At 42.0% G+C, this 18,795-nt stretch overlaps 1 protein-coding gene across 3 annotated transcripts in view; it reads left to right on the top strand.

Moving 5' to 3' along the window:
- Window positions 1-1,429: 1,429 nt before the first annotated feature.
- Window positions 1,430-18,795, top strand: part of LOC306750656 (TRAF2 and NCK-interacting protein kinase-like) — a 44,641-nt gene continuing 27,275 nt past the window's right edge. For all 3 annotated transcript variants that reach the window (XM_079234120.1, XM_079234121.1, XM_079234119.1), the window contains exons 1-11: window positions 1,430-1,501; window positions 5,763-5,828; window positions 12,271-12,327; window positions 12,523-12,648; window positions 13,169-13,279; window positions 15,055-15,145; window positions 15,366-15,496; window positions 16,403-16,457; window positions 17,215-17,293; window positions 18,098-18,273; window positions 18,392-18,458. In XM_079234120.1, the coding sequence (XP_079090246.1) occupies window positions 1,445-1,501; window positions 5,763-5,828; window positions 12,271-12,327; window positions 12,523-12,648; window positions 13,169-13,279; window positions 15,055-15,145; window positions 15,366-15,496; window positions 16,403-16,457; window positions 17,215-17,293; window positions 18,098-18,273; window positions 18,392-18,458 (1,016 nt within the window). In that variant the 5' untranslated portion in view covers window positions 1,430-1,444. The remainder of the gene's footprint in view (window positions 1,502-5,762; window positions 5,829-12,270; window positions 12,328-12,522; window positions 12,649-13,168; window positions 13,280-15,054; window positions 15,146-15,365; window positions 15,497-16,402; window positions 16,458-17,214; window positions 17,294-18,097; window positions 18,274-18,391; window positions 18,459-18,795) is intronic.

Below are 18,795 nucleotides of genomic sequence, written 5' to 3'. Positions count from 1 at the left end.
AATTATATAAGTAATCATACTGAATATGTAATAACATCATGAGTAATCATTCTATATGTTTATATTAATTATTTAAGTCATAATATGAAATATGTAATATACAGCGTCATGAGAAATCCTACTGCAGTGATGTAAAAACTAAACTAGTCATGTAAAAACTATTGATTATCATAACTAATGATGTTCCATAACTGTTTGAATGGGATTTAAAATAGATCTATTGGATAATGGGTCTCAAAGTGGGAGGGGCCATGTCCAAGAACACCTCCTTCACCTGAGGCACAGACATCTCTTAAAGGTACAGACGCAAGCTGAGAAAGTACTGCATCCAATTCAAGCGTGAACACATTCAATTATGTTTGTTGTTGTCCAACAGTTTATATGTTCATGCAATATAATGCAACGATATTCAGATTTTACAAAATGACCACAAAAAAAAAGTTTTTTGTTATTGTGCAGCAGATTGCCTTAATCCAGATGGTTCGAAAAGTCTTTGAGGAATCTGGAAAGCAGCTGTATGTTTAAAAAAAGAAGAAAAACCTCTGTGGTAATATATAAATATATATATATGTATATATATATATATATATACATATATATATATATTTTAGGAAAATCAGATGTTTGCTTCTGTACACAAACTGGAGCTGCAGCACCGTTTAAGTGTCCCTCTGATGTGACATTAAGGGTGTGAGACTTTGACCTGCAGCTGATCGCCACTCAAGTTTTTGTCCCTAACGAGCCGCCATACAGGAGCAGACAGTTGTGTAGCTATACGTCTCCTGTCACTCCAAAAGTGTGTGTGTTTGCATGTGTGTGTGTCATTGTGGGCGTCTCAGTCTGTAGCGCAGCCTCCTCGCAGGCCACTCCCGGGAAGCGCGCTGCTGTTCCGCCACACAGACGGACGGACCGACTGTGCATGTGTGTGTGTGCGCGCGCGCTCCTCTTTGAGTGCGCCTCGGCTGCTGCTGTGCGCTCCTGCCCGTCTTTATCTCTCTCTCTCTCTCTCTCTCTCTGCGCGCGTGCACGTGTGTCAGCACCACCCCCCGCCCCTCCGCCTCTCGTCCCCTTCTCGCTCAGTCCTCCCCGCGTCCCGTCCTGTGCTCGAGGTGTCGCGGTTGGAGGAATGTAGGTCCGGATCCAGCGCCCCGAGCAGCATGTAGGGACCTGGAGCAGCCGCGCACATCGCCTCCTCCTCCGGCTTCTCCCCTCCGCTCCCCCGCCTCCTCCTTCCTGGAGCGCGGTCGTTTCTCCTCTCGGGAAGAAAAAAAAAAGCATCGAGGATTTGTGTTTTTTTTTTTTTTTATTCTAAGGAGGGTGGGTGGTGGCGGGGATTTTTTTTTTTTAATTGTTCTTTTAGAGGAGTGTCTGTGTGTGTTCGTCCTCTCGGTCGATGGTCGTTGAGGAAGCTTCCATCTTGAGTCCCGTATCTACCGAGAGCACCATGGCGAGCGACTCCCCGGCGCGGAGTCTGGACGAGATTGACCTGTCTGCACTACGGGTAAATTGCTCCCTACCTCTGTGTGTGTGCACGTGCATGAGGTGTCTGTGTCTAAGTGCGTGCGTGCGGGGCAGTTGAGCACCTGTCCACCTTTCTCCCTTCCTTTCCTCTCCTCTCTTCATCCTCACCCACTTCCCTCCTCTCCTCGCAAGGATGCGTCTCCCTGCGCTTTCCTCTGGCTTTGCTGCCTGGTGGTGTGCGTGCGCGTGCGTGCGTGCGTGTGTGTGTGTGTGTGTTGGGGCTGTAGTGCTCGTGCACGGCGGCCGGCCAGTGATTGAGGGAAATCAGGTCGGATAAAAGGATGTGGGATCATGTGGCCTCCCACCGACACTAGTGTTGTTGTGTTGTTGTTGATGTTTTTTTCTTAACAATTGGGACGTGATGTGATGAGGCCCTGAGCAGCTGCTGCCGCTGCTTATGCCGCGCGTGCACCCGCCCTCGTGCGCGTGCGTCAGACGGCATAATAGAGGCCGCTCTGTCTGCAGCCGACTATGTGGGGCAGATGTTAAGCTGCCTGCTCACTGACAGATTCACAGCACACACACGCACGCGCTCACTTTCTCTCTCTCACACACACTTCACACACACTGAATAATAGCGATGATAACTGCAAGAGGAGCGAGTTCCGCCATTTCGTGATGTTGTGGCGACAGCAGCATCGCAGTGGCTGTTTGTGCGCGTGCACGTGCGCGCCTGCGAGGACAGGGAGGTGTGCATTGAAGGAGACACTGTTGGAATGTGTGCGTGCGCGTGCGTGCGTGTGAATGATAGCTGGACTGTGATGATGCATTCAGGGTAATTTTAACTTACAGTTTCTTATTTGGATTGAACTGCTCAGCTGAAGATGAACGAGATAGCTGTGTGTGTGTGTGTGTGTGTGTGTGTGTGTGTGTGTGTGTGTGTGTGAGAGAGAGATTCTGCACAGTTCCTCTTTTTTTGTCTCGTCTTCGCCTGCTGCTTACGCAACATAGTCGTACCTGCAGAGCAACACTCAAGTCTGGACATGATCGACCGGGTGGGACCGAATGTCTGTGTGTGTGTGTGTGTGTGTGTGTGTGTGTGTTACAGAGACAGACACACAAACACAATGTGGGACAAAGACGGGCAGAAGAACCGAGAAAAAGATGTGCACGTTCTTGTAAAAACCAGAATCCTTGCCTCCCGACTAGAAATTAGGTCACCCAGGAAGAAGCAGAGGGAGGCATTTAAGTGTGACGCAAAGCCTGTCGCAAGCACACACACACAACACACTTCCTGTTTCATGTCCCACCTTCCTCATTTACCCTTCTCCTCCTCTTCTCACAGCGTGAGACTTGAGAGCCTCAGAGGTCGTGACCTCTTCCTTACGTCGCTCTGGTTTCTGACACCAATATGTTGACAACTTTATCACCGCTCTTATTTATCGTTGTCTGGTCGCCTACAGAGGAGTAATGGATCATTAAACTCAAACACAAAAAGGAAAAAGGGGAGTAAATGATCAATGATCACGTTTTGCCGATCATTGATGATCCATATTAACAGATACAGATACTTTGTTGTTTGATTGCAGCAGCTGGTTTACGAGGATCCATCCGTCCCAAAAATCAAGTCTGTAAACCATAAATTATTCTAAACTTAGTTTACTGTTCAGTTTACACATGAACAGAGACCAGAGCCTAGAGAAGCATCCATGATGTCCTGATCACATGTTTACTCGTCCTCGAGTTCAGAGCTGCCGGTGTTCCAGTTTAACGAGTGACCGTGTTAACTGGTGACTCTCAGCCAAACGCTCAAAGTGTCCTCGTACAGCGGAGTGTTTGACGTCCCAAGAGAAGTTACCCCTCGTCTTTTCAAAATAAACTTCCCCTTAACTGTCGGTGTTTCTTTCCTCCTCTGTGAGTGAGATCAATGGACAATGACAATAATCATCAGCTGCAGCCCGACTACGACCTTTGACCTACGTCAACGTTCAGTGATGAGTCACTGAAGGAAATCTGATATCACGTCTTATTGCCATCCAGGAGAAAAATCCCTTTTCCCCATACTGGAAAGACTCTTACTCACACACACACACACACACACACACACACACACACACACACACACACACACACACACACACACACAAGCACGCCTGTATTCATGCTCTCTGGTGCACCTGTGTGCTTTTTCGCCTCATATAGCTGCTAGCAAGCTGCAGGTGGGCCCAGTTTTGCATCAGTTCTCGGTTTCCTCCTTTCTTCTTCGCTGGTGTTTTTGTTGTGCGTGTGAGTCTTAAAGGCAGGTGCAGGTGTGTGTGTGTGTGTGTGTGTGTGTGTGTGTGTGTGTGAGGTGCGGTCTTCCAGGACTAAATGTGCTTCTGTTTGACCTTGAGTGAAAAGAATCGCTGCCTTTTAAACTAATCCCCTTCAGGAGGCTCCAACTGTAGCGCGCACACACACACACACACACACACACACACACACACACACACACACACACACACACACAGACACACACACACGCTAATACCAAACACACAGGTATGCTTAAAGATCAAAATCTGTGTTATTGAATTTTAATCAGCCTGAAGATAAGAGTGTGTGTGTGTGTGTGTGTGTGTGTGTGTGTGTGTGTGTGTGTGTGTGTTTTCGTCTGTCAACAGCCTTTTTTCCATTCACATATTTTTCTTCTGAAGCATCGCGTTAGAAAAGCTTAGAAAAAATAAGACAATAAAAATCTATATTGATCTATTGTCTTCGTCTCCAGACAGAATGAATCACAGCCGACATGAAAGAACAATAAAAACCTCCTGAAGACGTTTTAAAATTTGGTTTCACATCAGTACGTCTTTTCTATCGTTGTTAGCCTAGCTTAGCATAAAGGCTGGAAACGGGGAAATCGCTATAGCCTCGCTCTGTCTACAGGTTGAAAATATTGACTTAAACCACCTCTAAAGCTCACTAACTTAATATAATATATATATATATATATATATATATATATATATATATATATATATATATATATTTGTTTGATGGGGATGTAAGTTCTTAACATTTCTGTTTTAACTGCGTTTAAATGAAAAGTATAAATAAGTTACTAGGAAATAGTTCAGAACATATAACCCCCCAAAAACGTTTTTGACCACTGAAAGTGTCCCACAATGTATCGTGAAAAGCAGTGTACAACTGATGGTCACTAACCGAGCAGAATATCCCATCATGCAATGCGATGGCAAAAAAAAAATCTGCAGACAAATATGAGGAGAGAGAGCAGTGGCAAATTGTTGTGCCACGAAAATACAAATATTTAATGTGAGCAGAGCGTCACAACACAAACGGCCCCAAAGTACTGAGGAAAATACGCTTATTGTTGCCACATAGTCAACGGCAAAGCATCCCGCTTTACTCCTTCTGCTATTACCTTTCACAATAAAAGCCCTAGACATATACGCCGCATCACCGTTTACCAGGGGAACTTAAATCTGTGCTTTTGACCCCTCGGCTTTACAGACTGGCTTCTATGTGATAATGATGACACTATTAAATTGTATTAAATAAAATAAAATAGTATTAGTTTGTTTTATTGTTTCATCTATTGTACTGTTTTATCAGGGTTTATTTTGCTTTGTTTTGTCTGTCAAAGCACTATCTATTATATGCAAACTATATAAAGTATAAATAAAATAAAGTAAATATTAATAATACATTTACTCCACAAAATGTTTTTTTGTTTTTTTTCTTCTCCATTTTGCAGACGAGATCAATCTTCTTATCTAGCTCTCGCGAATTTCCCAAAATGTCAAACTTGACTTTAAGGCCTCTACTGGAAACCCACTCGTGGGGACTGAGGACTTATCTCTTCGTGAAATCCGTCAAACCTTCCCGTCTGCAGTCTTTGGCGCGCACATGGTCACAAAGTAGCAGTCGGGGTTTCTCTTTTAAAGGTTTTCAGAACTCAGATCGCTGCAGGAAGTCGACTGTAACTCGGTCATAATCCTGCTGAACGCGTGGATTCACACACGGACGGTTTCTCACATCTCATGTGTTCCTCATTGAGGGAATAATGACAGTGTGGTGATAGAGAGAGACGCTTTTCAAAGGCTAATACCACAGGTATGCAGCGTGTGTGTGTGTGTGTGTGTGTGTGAGAGAGTGAGTGAGTGAAGGTCAAATTCCTCACACACATTCCTAAATCCATCCTGTGTTCAGTTGAATCCAGTTTATGTTCTCCTGACTGACTTTGTCTTGTTGTTTTTTTTGTCCCCTCCTCCTCCTCCTCTTCCTCATCTCTCTCTCAGGACCCAGCTGGTATCTTTGAGCTGGTCGAACTGGTTGGAAATGGCACCTATGGGCAGGTCTACAAGGTAAGACCTAATAATCTGTGCGGCCTCAACAAGATCAACAAGATCATAATGAGGGAGGAATCTTTTTAATAACAAAAACATAATTTCTCAGCGTTATAAATGAGAGGTTGTGGGTCTTTGAAAAATCAAAAGAGGAGAATCTTAAATGTCACATTTGATGGTAATGAGGTGAAGTATGGAACTAACTAGATGAATCGTGAGCATTAAAACATTTTAATTCAAAGCAGCAAACGGGGGGAAAAAAGGGCCGTGTACGTTATAAATATATAATAATTGAATCACGTTACAAATATATAGGTGGAGCCAGCGCCACCAATCAGAGATGCTGCTGTTACGCGGTAGGATTGTGGGTAGTGTAGTACCCAAGCGCCGGAGGAAAACAGTAGTTTTGCCGGCTTTTTCGTGCCAAATTTACATTTTGACCGACCATGATTCTCTCAGCAAAACTCAAACTATTTATCCAACTGAAAAAAGGCTCAGTGAGATTAGAACACGTTATAAAACAAGTGCAACTTGCAGATGTCGTATGTTGCTGATGCTCATTCTTAAGCTACAACGCGCGCTAATTTGTTTATTTTTAATGGAGAAACGACGGACATTTTTAGGGACTACATGCTATGTTTTTAACTTGGAGTGTGTTCGAAACATGTGATCTGAGATTTGATGACTCGTCACTTATCCTCTTCCGGCTTTAAAATTAGCACAACTGAAGCTACGACCGACTTTCTCCCTTTTGTCGGTCAGCGGAAGAATCCCACGCAGACTGTAACAACACAGCAGAGAGCAAGATGTGTGTGTGTGTGTGTGTGTGTGTGTGTGTGTGTGTGTGTGTGTGTGTCTCTGAGACGCACGGCACCTCGACGAGTATTGATCCTCGTCTTCAACAAGGTGACGGCTGCTTCTGGAGAGATGATTGATAGAAAACAAACTGTGGTCGATCGCAGGGCATGATGGGTAAATTGAGATCTAAAATAATAACACTCCCTGGAAGAACTAACACACGGTGAAAGATTCTGCTAAAGTGGGCGGATCAATACTGTAAAAACACTTGAGTTAGCGTTTGAGTATCGATTATAGTCAGAACATTTATACCTTTATTTCATCAAAGAGCGGAGAAACTGTCGAGGATCCTTAGTTCAGAGGATGTGTGCGCCTAAAAACACCCACAATCCTTTGTGCACGATGCGTTTCTGGATATTTTCACGCCTAATTCTGTGAACTGAGGCTTTAATTTGGACCAAACCAGAGTTGCTGATTGTTGGAACAGCGGAATCACAGAAACAAAGAAACTTAGAAAGCTTTTGATGAGTTTGAGTGTGTTTTACTAATCGCTGAGGTAAAAATACCGTTTTTGTCAATGGAGTCTGGTGGCTTTGAGGAACACAACAGCTGGAATTAAGGAGTTGACTTTGATGTTTGTTGGAAAAGTGGAGAGACTGACGTGAGTTTCATTTTGTTATTGACTAGTTTGAATGAAGTGTGTCTTCCAGTCAGCGAGATAAAAGTGGTGTTTTTCTCAATGGGAATCTTGTGGCTTTGAGGAGAGCAAATTATAACGATTGAAATATCTGTTGATTTTATTTTGTTGTTTTCAATAGTTGTATATGCTTTGAATCTATGCAGGGTGTTTTAAGGAATACAAAATAAATATTCCTACTAGAAATTGTAAAAATGTTTTATTTTTTTAAATTTCTTCTGCAAACCGTAAAATATTTAACATGTGTATTTTGTCAATAACACATGCATAAAACAAAGGTGTATATTCCTCTATATGGCTGTTTTACCTGTGCAAGATGATGTAAGGTGAAACGGAAATGGCAGTAAAATTGTCAGGAAATGTTCATTTACGCACACATTTTACACAATTTAAAGATAACAACTATTGGTCACGATGGTTTAGAAAACCCTAATATAGCGAGTCCAGAAAGAAACAGAAGACAGCTGACTTACTGTGCACTCAGAGGAAGACTTAATTGGAATTAATTAATTATTGTCTCCATTTTGCCTATAATTAGTGCCAAATTACATCATTTTGTTCCAGGAAACTCAATCAGACATTGCAATTACATGTCTGTGTGCCACCTAGGAACTTCTTCTGGAGCTGCTGGAGTCGTATGTATTGGATGTATTACGCAATAGTTACACCTGAAATAGAGGGAGGAAAACTTCAAGCACTCAGTTGCTTCCCATCTCTGAAATCTCTGGATAGTTTTCACTCATCCGATACGGCAACATTTTCCAGCTGCTTCCAAATCGTTTTTTCTCCCCTCAAGGCTGCCTCCTCCTCCTCCTCCTCCACCTCCTCCTCCTCCTCCTCCTCCTCCTCCTCCTCCTCCTCTTCCAGCTTTCCAGGTTTAGTTATCGTTCACACTTACAGATATTGAGAGAGCAATAAAAACAAGAATATCTGAATGATGTCGGAAGACTTCCTGGAGAGCATGTAAAATACATTTCACTGAGGGGATTAAGCTGCTTTACTGTTAATCCACAGCAGAAACATTTGTAAACAATAGTCATAAAAATGGAGTGTATGAAAAGTAATGCTGACAGTGCAAAAAAGAATGGCAATGAGAGTAAGATAATTTTTCGTGCGTTTTCTTACTAAATCCTCGTTACATGAAGACTGTCTTTTCAAAATAAAGTTCCATCTTCACAGGAAACAACTCAGTTAGGTTTAGGGAACAAAACTACTCAGTTAGGTTTAGGGAACAAAACTACTCAGTTAGGTTTCGGAAAAGATCGTAAAATATTTAGTTAGGTGTAGGAAAAGATCGTGAAATACTTAGGTTTAGAAAAAGATTGTGAAAAACGTAGTTAAGTGAAGTTAAATACGTAGCGCTGGGTGAGACCAACCTCTGACCTTTTTCACCGCACTCATTTAATTTGATCTCATATTTCAGGTGTGTAAAAACTCTGATACAAGTTCTGGCCAATCAGGAGGCAGCATTTACTGGCTGAGTTTTAGTTTTTTGTTTGATCAAATCAGTAAATCGTTTGCAAACATGGAGTTCAATTTGTTCTATTGATTGAAACGCAGAGATGCCGCTGCAACCTGCGAGCTTTAAGGGAACATCTCCCTCGTTCTGAACCCAATTCATCAGACGTAGTTCATGGGTTAAATTAATCTGTTTTTGGACATTGGATTCATGCTCGTTGTGTGCTGGAAGAATGCTTCTGGTTTTTATTTGTCCACACTGAACTCTAAATTGATCGCTGGTGCCGGAGGCGTTTCGGCGTCGTTGCCTGTGAGCACAGATCTGGTTTTGAAAGCCCTGCAGCGACGCCTCCTTCCTCATTCATGTCTCACTTTCATCGCATTCCTGGCAGCTGGAAGGCTTTTCTTCTGGATCGGATGAAAACACGTGACGTGCACAAACCTCGACTATAAAAACTGAGCTGACTCAAGTTTATTTCTGACGTTGTGATGTCACAGCCTTTTGTTTATGTTTTTTGCATTTTTTTTTTGTTCTTCACAATTTTACTTCCTGGTAGAATTATGTCACTCTCTTGCTAGGAAACCTGGGATTCTTTGCTGCGAATGAAGTTTGACTTCGAACACAAAAATTGCACAGAATGAATCATCATTTTCTAGACTTTATTCTTTCACAGACGCAAATTGTGTGGGAATATCTTGTGTGATACTCTACTTTAAATCAGAATGATTCTCATAGTTTCAGAGCAACAGCATCTACAGCTACATCTTCATATAGCATAGACTTCTATACAACCAGAAGAGTTGCCGCCTGCTGGTCAGTAGAGAGACTGCAGCTTTAACACATGACGCATAGACTTCTATACAACCAGAGGAGTCGCCCCCTGCTGGTCATTAGAGAGAATGCAGCGTTAACACATGAAGCATATACTTCTATACAACCAGAGGATCCGCCCCCTGGTGGTCAGTAGAGAGAATGCAGGTTTTAAGTCATGAAGCATATACTTCTATACAACCAGAGGATCCGCCCCCTGGTGGTCAGTAGAGAGAATGCAGGTTTTAAGTCATGAAGCATAGACTTCTATACAACCAGAGGATTCGCCCCCTGGTGGTCATTAGAGAGAATGCAGGTTGCCGCCCGGTCAAACACAGATGAGAATGACGGCAACGTGGGGTTCACAGGCCCCCGTTGATCAGGATGCATCTTGGGGCCGCTTTGACGTTAAATCAGAAGATGCACAGCTGCATGTAAACGGGAATATTGTGTCAAATTAATTTTCAGGCAAAAACTGGAATATTTGGTGCATGTAAACGTGGTCAGTGACGTATCGACGAGAACTGGTTTCCATGTGCTTTTAATTGTCAGAGAGCTGGGATATAAACTTGCATGTTGTCTGTGTCTGTCTCTGTCCTCATGTGTTGAGGCTTGTGTTTCGGGTTAAGAATGTGAGGCTTGTCTGAACGCGAGGTGTGTTTTTACGCTTTAGGCTGCCTTTTGAAAGTCCCCATACCATCCTCCTCCTCACCTGCCACCTCCCTCTGTTCTCACTCTGTCGCTATCTTTATCTCCTCCCTCCTCCAGCCTCCCAGCCTGCATGTGTTTGTGTGGATTTAATACAGCTTCCTCGTGCCATCTTGATTCTGTCTTAATCTCTCACACACCGGGAGCTCGGTGTCGCCTTTGGGAGATTGTTTGGCCGGCCGTCAGTGTCGGACGGAAGAGAGATAGCAAAACAAAGAGCCTCTGTGAAGACGATATCTCTTCCTCTCATCTCTGCTTTTTTTTTTTTTTATCTGGCTCCACTTTTATTGCCTCATCGCGGCCGGTCGTCCTGCAGACGCCCTGCAAGCTTCACACACTTAACCTCAGGTTCAAGGAAGCAGGTTTCTGAATGATAACTTTTGAGTAAATCCCCAGAAATCTGGTGCACGGAAAGACTTCTCACTCTGGAAACAGCTCAGTCACACCGGAGCGTATCTATATTCTATGGCTTGTTTCAATCTCCGGCCAGTGGTTTAACTGGTTTACCTCCCCACTAGGGCTGCAGCGATCGATTATTTGAGTGATACTTTAGCTTTATTAAGGAGCAATGGTGAATATGCAAAAGAGAATATACGACGGACAACTTATTCAATCTAAAAAAATCAACACTTTTATTGCTTAATATTAACAATCTATCAAAACTCCCCCATTAAACATTGTAAACATGAGTTTATGTCTCAATCTCTAGTTTCAATCTTCTTCAATACAGCATGATGTTCATTTCGTAAATTATGGTAATTTAGAGTCAAACAGACCATAAAGCAGGGTACGCTTTAGGGCGGGGCTACAAGGTGATTGACAGGTCGCTGTGCCGTATAAATATAAGTATGTATACTTATTTCTGTGAGTCACTCGGACTGAAGGACTGCCAGAGGTTAACTCTGGTTGCTCTGCTTCCTTTTGACTTCGTCTGTCTGTATAAATGTAACCGGCGGCCGACAGTCTCCTCTCACGTCAGCACGGCTGCTGCTGCAACACGAGAAAGAGAGAAAGTCAACGTTGTGATATAAAACAACAAAGACGAGAGACGCACAAAGAGACACAGACAGAAAGATGTGGAAAAAAAACAGAACAAGAGACTTTTTTTTTTCCCGAGAATCGGTGGTGGTTTTCGGCCCGTCAGATACATTCAGTGTCTGATGCAACACTGAGTAACCAGGACTGTGTGTGTGTGTGTGTGTGTGTGTGTGTGTGTGTGTGTGTGTGTGTGTGTGTGTGTGTGTGTGTGTGTGTGAGCAACTCACATGTGAAAGTGACCCAGAGTGTGAAATATCATGGCCTCCCTACACACACACACACACTGCCATCACTTTGCCTCTTCCAACCCCCCATTCGTTGCCCTCACTAAACAACCTGCCAGGCCTGTTGCTAGGTTACCATGAGGAGATGGTGTGTGTGTGTGTGGTGGACTGATTCCTGGTGAGGAGTATAAATTTCCACTTTCTCGCTTTAACAGCTGTGATACTGACTTTGATTTGGAGGAGGAGCCGCGGTGGTTCCCAACACAAGGGACCCTACATGATAACTACATTAAAAATATATCATTTATTTAGGCTTTTTTTCATGTGAAATTGTGGTTTCAGACCTCTAAAAACATTACAATTAAACATTATGACCAAGAGATCAAATAAACACTTTAATTCTTCTTCTTTATATTAACCAGAAGTTACCGTTAGATTATGCCTCATTTGCATATTTAAACATAACATTTTATAAAACTTGTTATACAGTAAATCCTCCTCTTAATGTCAGTAATGAACTGGTGAAGTTTCATGATATCTATGAGTTAGTTATTTAACCCGATTCATCAGGTGTCTCCTCTTAAAGTGCAAAATGTACAAACCAACACACACACACACACACACACACACACACACACACACACACACACACACACACATAGTGATTGAATTGTTTTATTTGATCCATTTATGCATCTTTTTCATTGTGTCCTTTTTCTCTTTCAGGGTCGCCATGTCAAAACAGGACAGCTGGCTGCCATCAAGGTCATGGACGTCACAGGAGTAAGTAACACACACACACACACACACACACACACACACACACACACACACACACCGTTGTATTAAATCTGCACATGCTCACACACACCTTTGGGATTGAGGGCACTTGATGCAGAAGTTTTCTTTCTTTTTTTTACATTTCAGTAAACACAGAATTGTTTTTATATTTGCATTGTGTGTGTTTGTGTGTTTTAGGATGAGGAGGAGGAGATTAAAGCAGAGATCAACATGTTGAAAAAGTACAGCCACCACAGGAACATAGCGACCTACTATGGAGCCTTCGTCAAGAAGAACCCTCCGGGGATGGACGACCAGCTTTGGGTGCGTACGGCAATTTCTACCCTTTATTAAATTTAGATAAGTAGACAAAATTGTTCTTTCTTTAGTCGTTTTTTGGTTAACCTGAACAGAAGGTAAACAGACTTTGGTCTCGCTGATTAAACAACAAAGAAAAGGACAACATGTTCCAAATGGAAGGTCATTAACTAGACCTTTAACTTCCCACCTGGCTGCTGTGACTCCAGGACACTGTGACCTCACTTATGGGTGTGGTTTCTGGTGCAGTAGAGCACATTTTATGACCACATGTCAGAGCCTGAGGTGATGATTTAGTCTGAACAACAGTTCAAAACACAAAGATGTTCCACTTTGACTGATAGTAAAACAATTAAGGTTTAGAAATCAGGCTTAAATAATTGCTAGATTTTTAATAGCCAACAGAAAACAATGTAAAACAGCTCGACAATGTTAAAAAAAACTTTTTAAACTGATGGTATGATTCAGAAAATGCGGATCGATAATGTGAAGCATAGGTAGATGTGATAATCTTGTTTGTGTGCAGCTGGTGATGGAGTTCTGTGGAGCCGGCTCGATTACCGATCTGATCAAAAACACCAAAGGGAACACGCTGAAAGAGGAGTGGATCGCCTACGTCTGCAGAGAGATCCTCAGGGTGAGAACTTTCAAATTCACTTCACCGCCAGTTACTGGTCAGCAAAACAAGGTCTCAACTTGAAAAAAACTAAATGTTTGGTGGAACTCTTTTGATGGGAAAAAAACTGCAAACATAAGGGAACCCAAGACGGTTCCCTGAGGAACACCTTATTTTGAAATTCTGTTAATTCAGGTGTTTTAGTTTCTGCTGCAGAAACCCAAGTTGCTCTCAATAGAATATGATGAGGACATGTGTGCTCATTAAAGTAGCCACAGTGGGCTATTGATGAGATGTGCTATTGATCTTTAACAAAGGCTATATTGGATCTTAGAGGAAATCATATTAATGAATAATTACTATTATAAAAAGAAAGTTTTGAGGGATTATCAGTAATAACAAGTGGCAGTCACAGCTGGGGTTTTTCTTGTATTAAAAACATATTCTTTAGTTGTTATCTTGAAAAAATGGTAATGGTTTGGTAAAATTCCTTTGATGGGAAAAAAAACTGCAAACATAAGGGAACCCCAGTCGGTTCCCTGAGGAACCCCTTATTTTGAAATTCATTTATTTTAAGTATTTTATTTTCTGCTGCAGAAACCCAAGTTGCTCTCACTACAAAGTGTATCCTGTACCTTCCATACAAAGATCACGATGAGGACATAGTATGTGCTCATTAAAGGAACCACACAGGGTTGTTGATGAACTGTGATATTGATTTTTAACAAAGGCCATATTGGAACCGATAACAAATCACCCACAACCTTGTAGAGTTAATCAGTATCATGTTTTGTTGTAACATGTAGATAATATTAAACATATGGCATCTTGACTAAAATAATAAAATTAATGATTAAAAGAAGAATTTTAAGGATTATCAGTAGTATTAACTACAGCTGGGGGCTTTCTTGTATTAAAAGCATGTTTTCTAGGTGTTATCTGGAAAAAATGTAATGTTTGGTTGAACTCTTTTGATGGAAAAACAACTGCAAACATAAGGCAACCCTGAACCTTGTTTTCATATTCTGTGTTATTTCAGTTTTATTTTCTGCTGCAGAAGCCTAAATTGCTCTCAGTACAATGCATCTTCCATACAAAGATCGTGATGAGGACATATGTGCTCATTAAAGTAACCACAGTGGGCTATTGATGAGCAGTGCTATTGATTTTTAACAAAGGCCATATTGGATCTTAGAGGAAATCATATTAATGAATAATTACTATTATAAAAATAAAGTTTTGAGGGCTTATCAGTAATAATAAGTAGAAGTCACAGCTGGGGTTTTTCTTTTATTCAAAATGTATGTATTTTGTAGGTGTTATCTTGAAAAATAAATGTTCTGTTGAAATATTTTGTTGGGAAACAATTGCAAACATAAGGAAAATCCAGACGGTTCCCTGAGGAACACCGTATCTTGTTAGACGATGCTAATATGTTCAGTTTCAGTCAAAAACAGAAGATGGAATGTTGAATAACCATTACATATTTTAATTATTTTCTAACCTGATGTTCGTTGGGCTTCAAGACTTGAATAGGGAAATCATTTTGGGCGCACAAAGTGGATAAAATCCAAATAATACATTTAAGACAAAGAGCTCATGGTACATTTCGGACATCTCGACCACAGTGTTTGTTCTTCTGATGGAAGGAGGTTTAGTTTCCAATCTCACTCAGGTCTGTGGAACAGGAAGTATTCATGTTCCTCTCAGGTGTGTGGAACAGGAAGTAGTCATGTTCCTCTCAGGTCTGTGGAACAGGAAGTAGTCAGGTTCCTCATGTTCCTCTCTGTCTCCAGGGTCTGACCCACCTCCACCAGCACAAGGTCATCCACAGAGATATCAAGGGCCAGAATGTGCTGCTGACAGAGAACGCAGAGGTTAAACTAGGTGAGACGGCACACACACACACGCACACACACACACACACACACACGTGTCATCTTGCTGGTATTGAGCAAACACAGCAAAACGTACCGTTTGGTGATCAAAAATAAAAATGACACATATTTACAAAAGAAAACGAGAGCCACGTTAATATTTTATAATACTGTGCATGGCTCATAAACTACCTGCACCCATTCATATTGTGTGTTTTGTGTGTCTGCAGTGGACTTTGGTGTGAGCGCTCAGCTGGACCGCACGGTGGGACGGAGGAACACGTTCATCGGGACGCCGTACTGGATGGCGCCCGAGGTCATCGCCTGCGACGAGAATCCCGACGCCACGTACGATTTCAAGGTAAAACTATTGTGCGTGTGTGTGTGTGTGTGTGTGTGTGTGTGTGTGTGTGTGTGGGTACATATATAGTTCTGGATATACTGTATGTAGACCAGACATTCTGGTGGCAAATATTGTACTAAAAATACTCCATTACAAGTAAAAGTACTGCATTCAAAGTGCTATTTAAGTAAAATTACAAATCAGCAAAATGTACTAATATAATAAAAAGTAAAAGAATGGCTCCTTTCAAAGTGTTTTTGTGTCAATGTGGAGCCAAGTTTATATACCTAATGTTTAATTCTTGATATAATTACTGTATATTATACCATATAAGTAAATCATACTTCATGTTTTATATGTATCAGATTAATGTAGTGTAGTTTTAACATACAATGGAAGTACTAGTAAAAGTAGAACATTATTTTATTAGTTTGTTTTGTTGTCTCCCATTTATTTGAACCTAGCATGCCACTGAAAAGCAATACAGGAATAAATAAAATACAATTTCTAAGTTAAAGTTAAATTAAACTACTTGTGCATGTTATGTACTTCCTTTCTCTAAGATACAACCTCAGAAGTTTTATTCGAAGGCTGCAGTTAAATGTTTGCAGCCAGACAATCAGGCTAAAAGCTGACATTTGATTTAATGTTAATTACCCATGTATTAAAATAAATAAATATAGGTTTAATTGCCGCCTTCAGATATTTCTGCCCTCCTATAGTCACACGAAACTTTCCCAACAAATACAAAATGCATTTCCACAGAGGCAGATGGGGCATACTGGAGTCCACAATGGTTCTGTATTTTTAGCACCTAACAAGAACACTGACCAGTGGGCCCGAGACACGACGCGTGAATTCGGCAACAGGTTTTTAGGATGTGAAAGTTTTCACTTATTTTTCTTCCTCCGTGTGTCTCCTCAGAGTGATCTGTGGTCGCTCGGCATCACGGCTATCGAGATGGCAGAGGGGGCGCCACGTAAGTGTGAAGCGTCCGACTCGGTGAAGTGAACGAGTGGACAAGGAGGACAGTTTGTCTAAATCTGTCTCTGCTTCTTTTTTACGCTCTTTCCTTCCCTGATGTTTCCTTTTCTTTCTTCTGGCCTGCTCACTTCTGTCCTTTCCTTGTCTCTTCTTGTCCCCTTTAATGTATTTCCTCTTCTCTTCCTGTGTCCTCTCCTCTGCTGTTCTTTTGTTTCCTTTCCTCCAATTCTTCTCTTTTTTCTCTCCTCTCAATCCCTTTCTTTTGTTTTATCATTTTCTCTCCTCTTTTATCATCTCATCGTGTCTTTTCCTTCCCTTTTCTTGTGTTGTCTTCTTGTTCCCTTTTCTTTCCATTCATCCTTTCCATTCTTCTTTTCCTCTCCTGTTCTCGTGTTTTCTTTCCTCTTGTTCTCTCATCTCTCTTTCTTTTCCTCCTGTCTTGTCTCCTCTTCTGTCCTTTATTTTCTTTCCCCTCCTTTATTTTGCCCTTTTGTTTCCTTTCCTCTCTTCTTGCCTCATTTCCTATCCTATCCTTTTCTCTCCTTTCCTTGTCTCCTTGCCCTTTTGTTTCCATTCCTTTTCCCCCTCTCATCTTGCCTCATCTCCTATTTTTGTCTTTCCTTTCCTATCCTTCCCTTTCCTCTCCGCTTCTCATCTCCTCATGTCTCCTGCCTTTTTGTTTCCTCTCTTCTGTCCTTTCCTTTCCTCTGGTCTCATCTCATCTCCTGTCCTTTTGTCCTCCTCTTCCTCAGCTCTGTGCGACATGCATCCAATGAGAGCGCTCTTCCTCATCCCCAGAAATCCCGCCCCCAGACTCAAGTCTAAGAAGTGGTGAGTCACTAAAACACACACACACACACACACACACACACACACACACACACACACACACACACACACACACACACACACACACATTTATGTCCTCTGCACCTGTTCTGTTCTTATTATTCAGTCTCAGCATTGCGTCGTCATTCGTTCATCAGTAATCTGATCAGGTCATCTAAAAGGTGAATAACCTGATTGAACCAGTGAAGTCTATGCTTTGTGTGTTAAAGCTGCATTCTCTCTACTGACCAGCAGGGCGCGACTCCTTTGGTTGTATAGAAGTCTATGAGAAAATTACTCTACTTTTCTCTTGATTTATTCCCTCAGTAAACATTGTAAACATGAGTTTATGTCTCAATCTCTAGTTTCAAGTCTTCTTCAATACAGCATGATGTTCGTTTAGTAAATTGTGGTCATTTAGAGTCAAACAGACCATAAAGCAGGGGATACTTTAGGGCGGAGCTACAGTGTGATTGACAGGTCTCCGCCAGAGACGTATATGGCGTCTCTACATTCGTATTCCAAATATAGTCACTTCCGTTCATCGGTTGCAAAAAAAAACAAGATGGCGACGGAAAAATGGCCGAAGTTGCACGTGACGTGCTTGCGTTACAAAAAAAGAGAAAGGAAAGAGGCAGAAGAACTGGGAATAGCGAATCAGAAACTATTTCATTTCCTGTATTTTCGTTTTTTATTAAAACTGAATATCTACTTAATAATATATCTCTAATATCTTTTTAATTCAACTTTGCATTTTAGTTTAATTTATGCTTATATATGTGTGTGTGTGTGTGTGTGCGTGTGCAGGTCGAAGAAGTTCCAGTCCTTCATCGACAGCTGTCTGATAAAGAGCCACAGCCAGCGGCCGAGCACCGAGCAGCTGCTCAAGCACCCGTTCATCAGGGACCTCCCCAACGAGCGGCAGGTCCGCATCCAGCTGAAGGACCACATCGACCGCACCAAGAAGAGGCGGGGCGAGAGGGGTGAGGCCACGCCCCCACGGCCCACCTCAAGGCCGCAGGGCCAGATGTTGCACAACATGTGGATGTTGACCTGAGCTGTGTGTGTGTGTGTGTGTGTGTATGTGTGTGTTTCCTCCAGATGAGACAGAATACGAGTACAGCGGGAGTGAAGAGGAGGATGAAGAGAGGGAAGTCGGAGAGCCCAGGTACAAGTACTACTACTCATAGTACTGGCAGTACTACTGATACTACTACTGCTACTGCTACCGCTGTCACAATGTATGATTCTACTGATACTTCTACTACAACTATAGTACTACTGCTGCTACTTCTGCTGCTTTTACGAACCATGATGCTACTTCTATTGCTACTGCTGTTACAATTCATGATACTACTTCAACTGCTACTACTACAATTCTAGTACTACTAGTACTACTTCTCCCATAACTACACCTAATGCTACTGCTGTTCGAACTACTATCGCGAGTACTACTATTGTACTACTATTGCTTGTACTACTGCTACTTGTACAACTAGCACTAC

The sequence above is a fragment of the Taurulus bubalis genome (genome assembly GCF_910589615.1).
Source record: "Taurulus bubalis genome assembly, chromosome: 18".
NCBI classification, from domain to species: domain Eukaryota; kingdom Metazoa; phylum Chordata; class Actinopteri; order Perciformes; family Cottidae; genus Taurulus; species Taurulus bubalis.
Note: the sequence above shows the minus strand (reverse complement) of the source record. Positions and strands in the feature narration are given on the sequence as shown.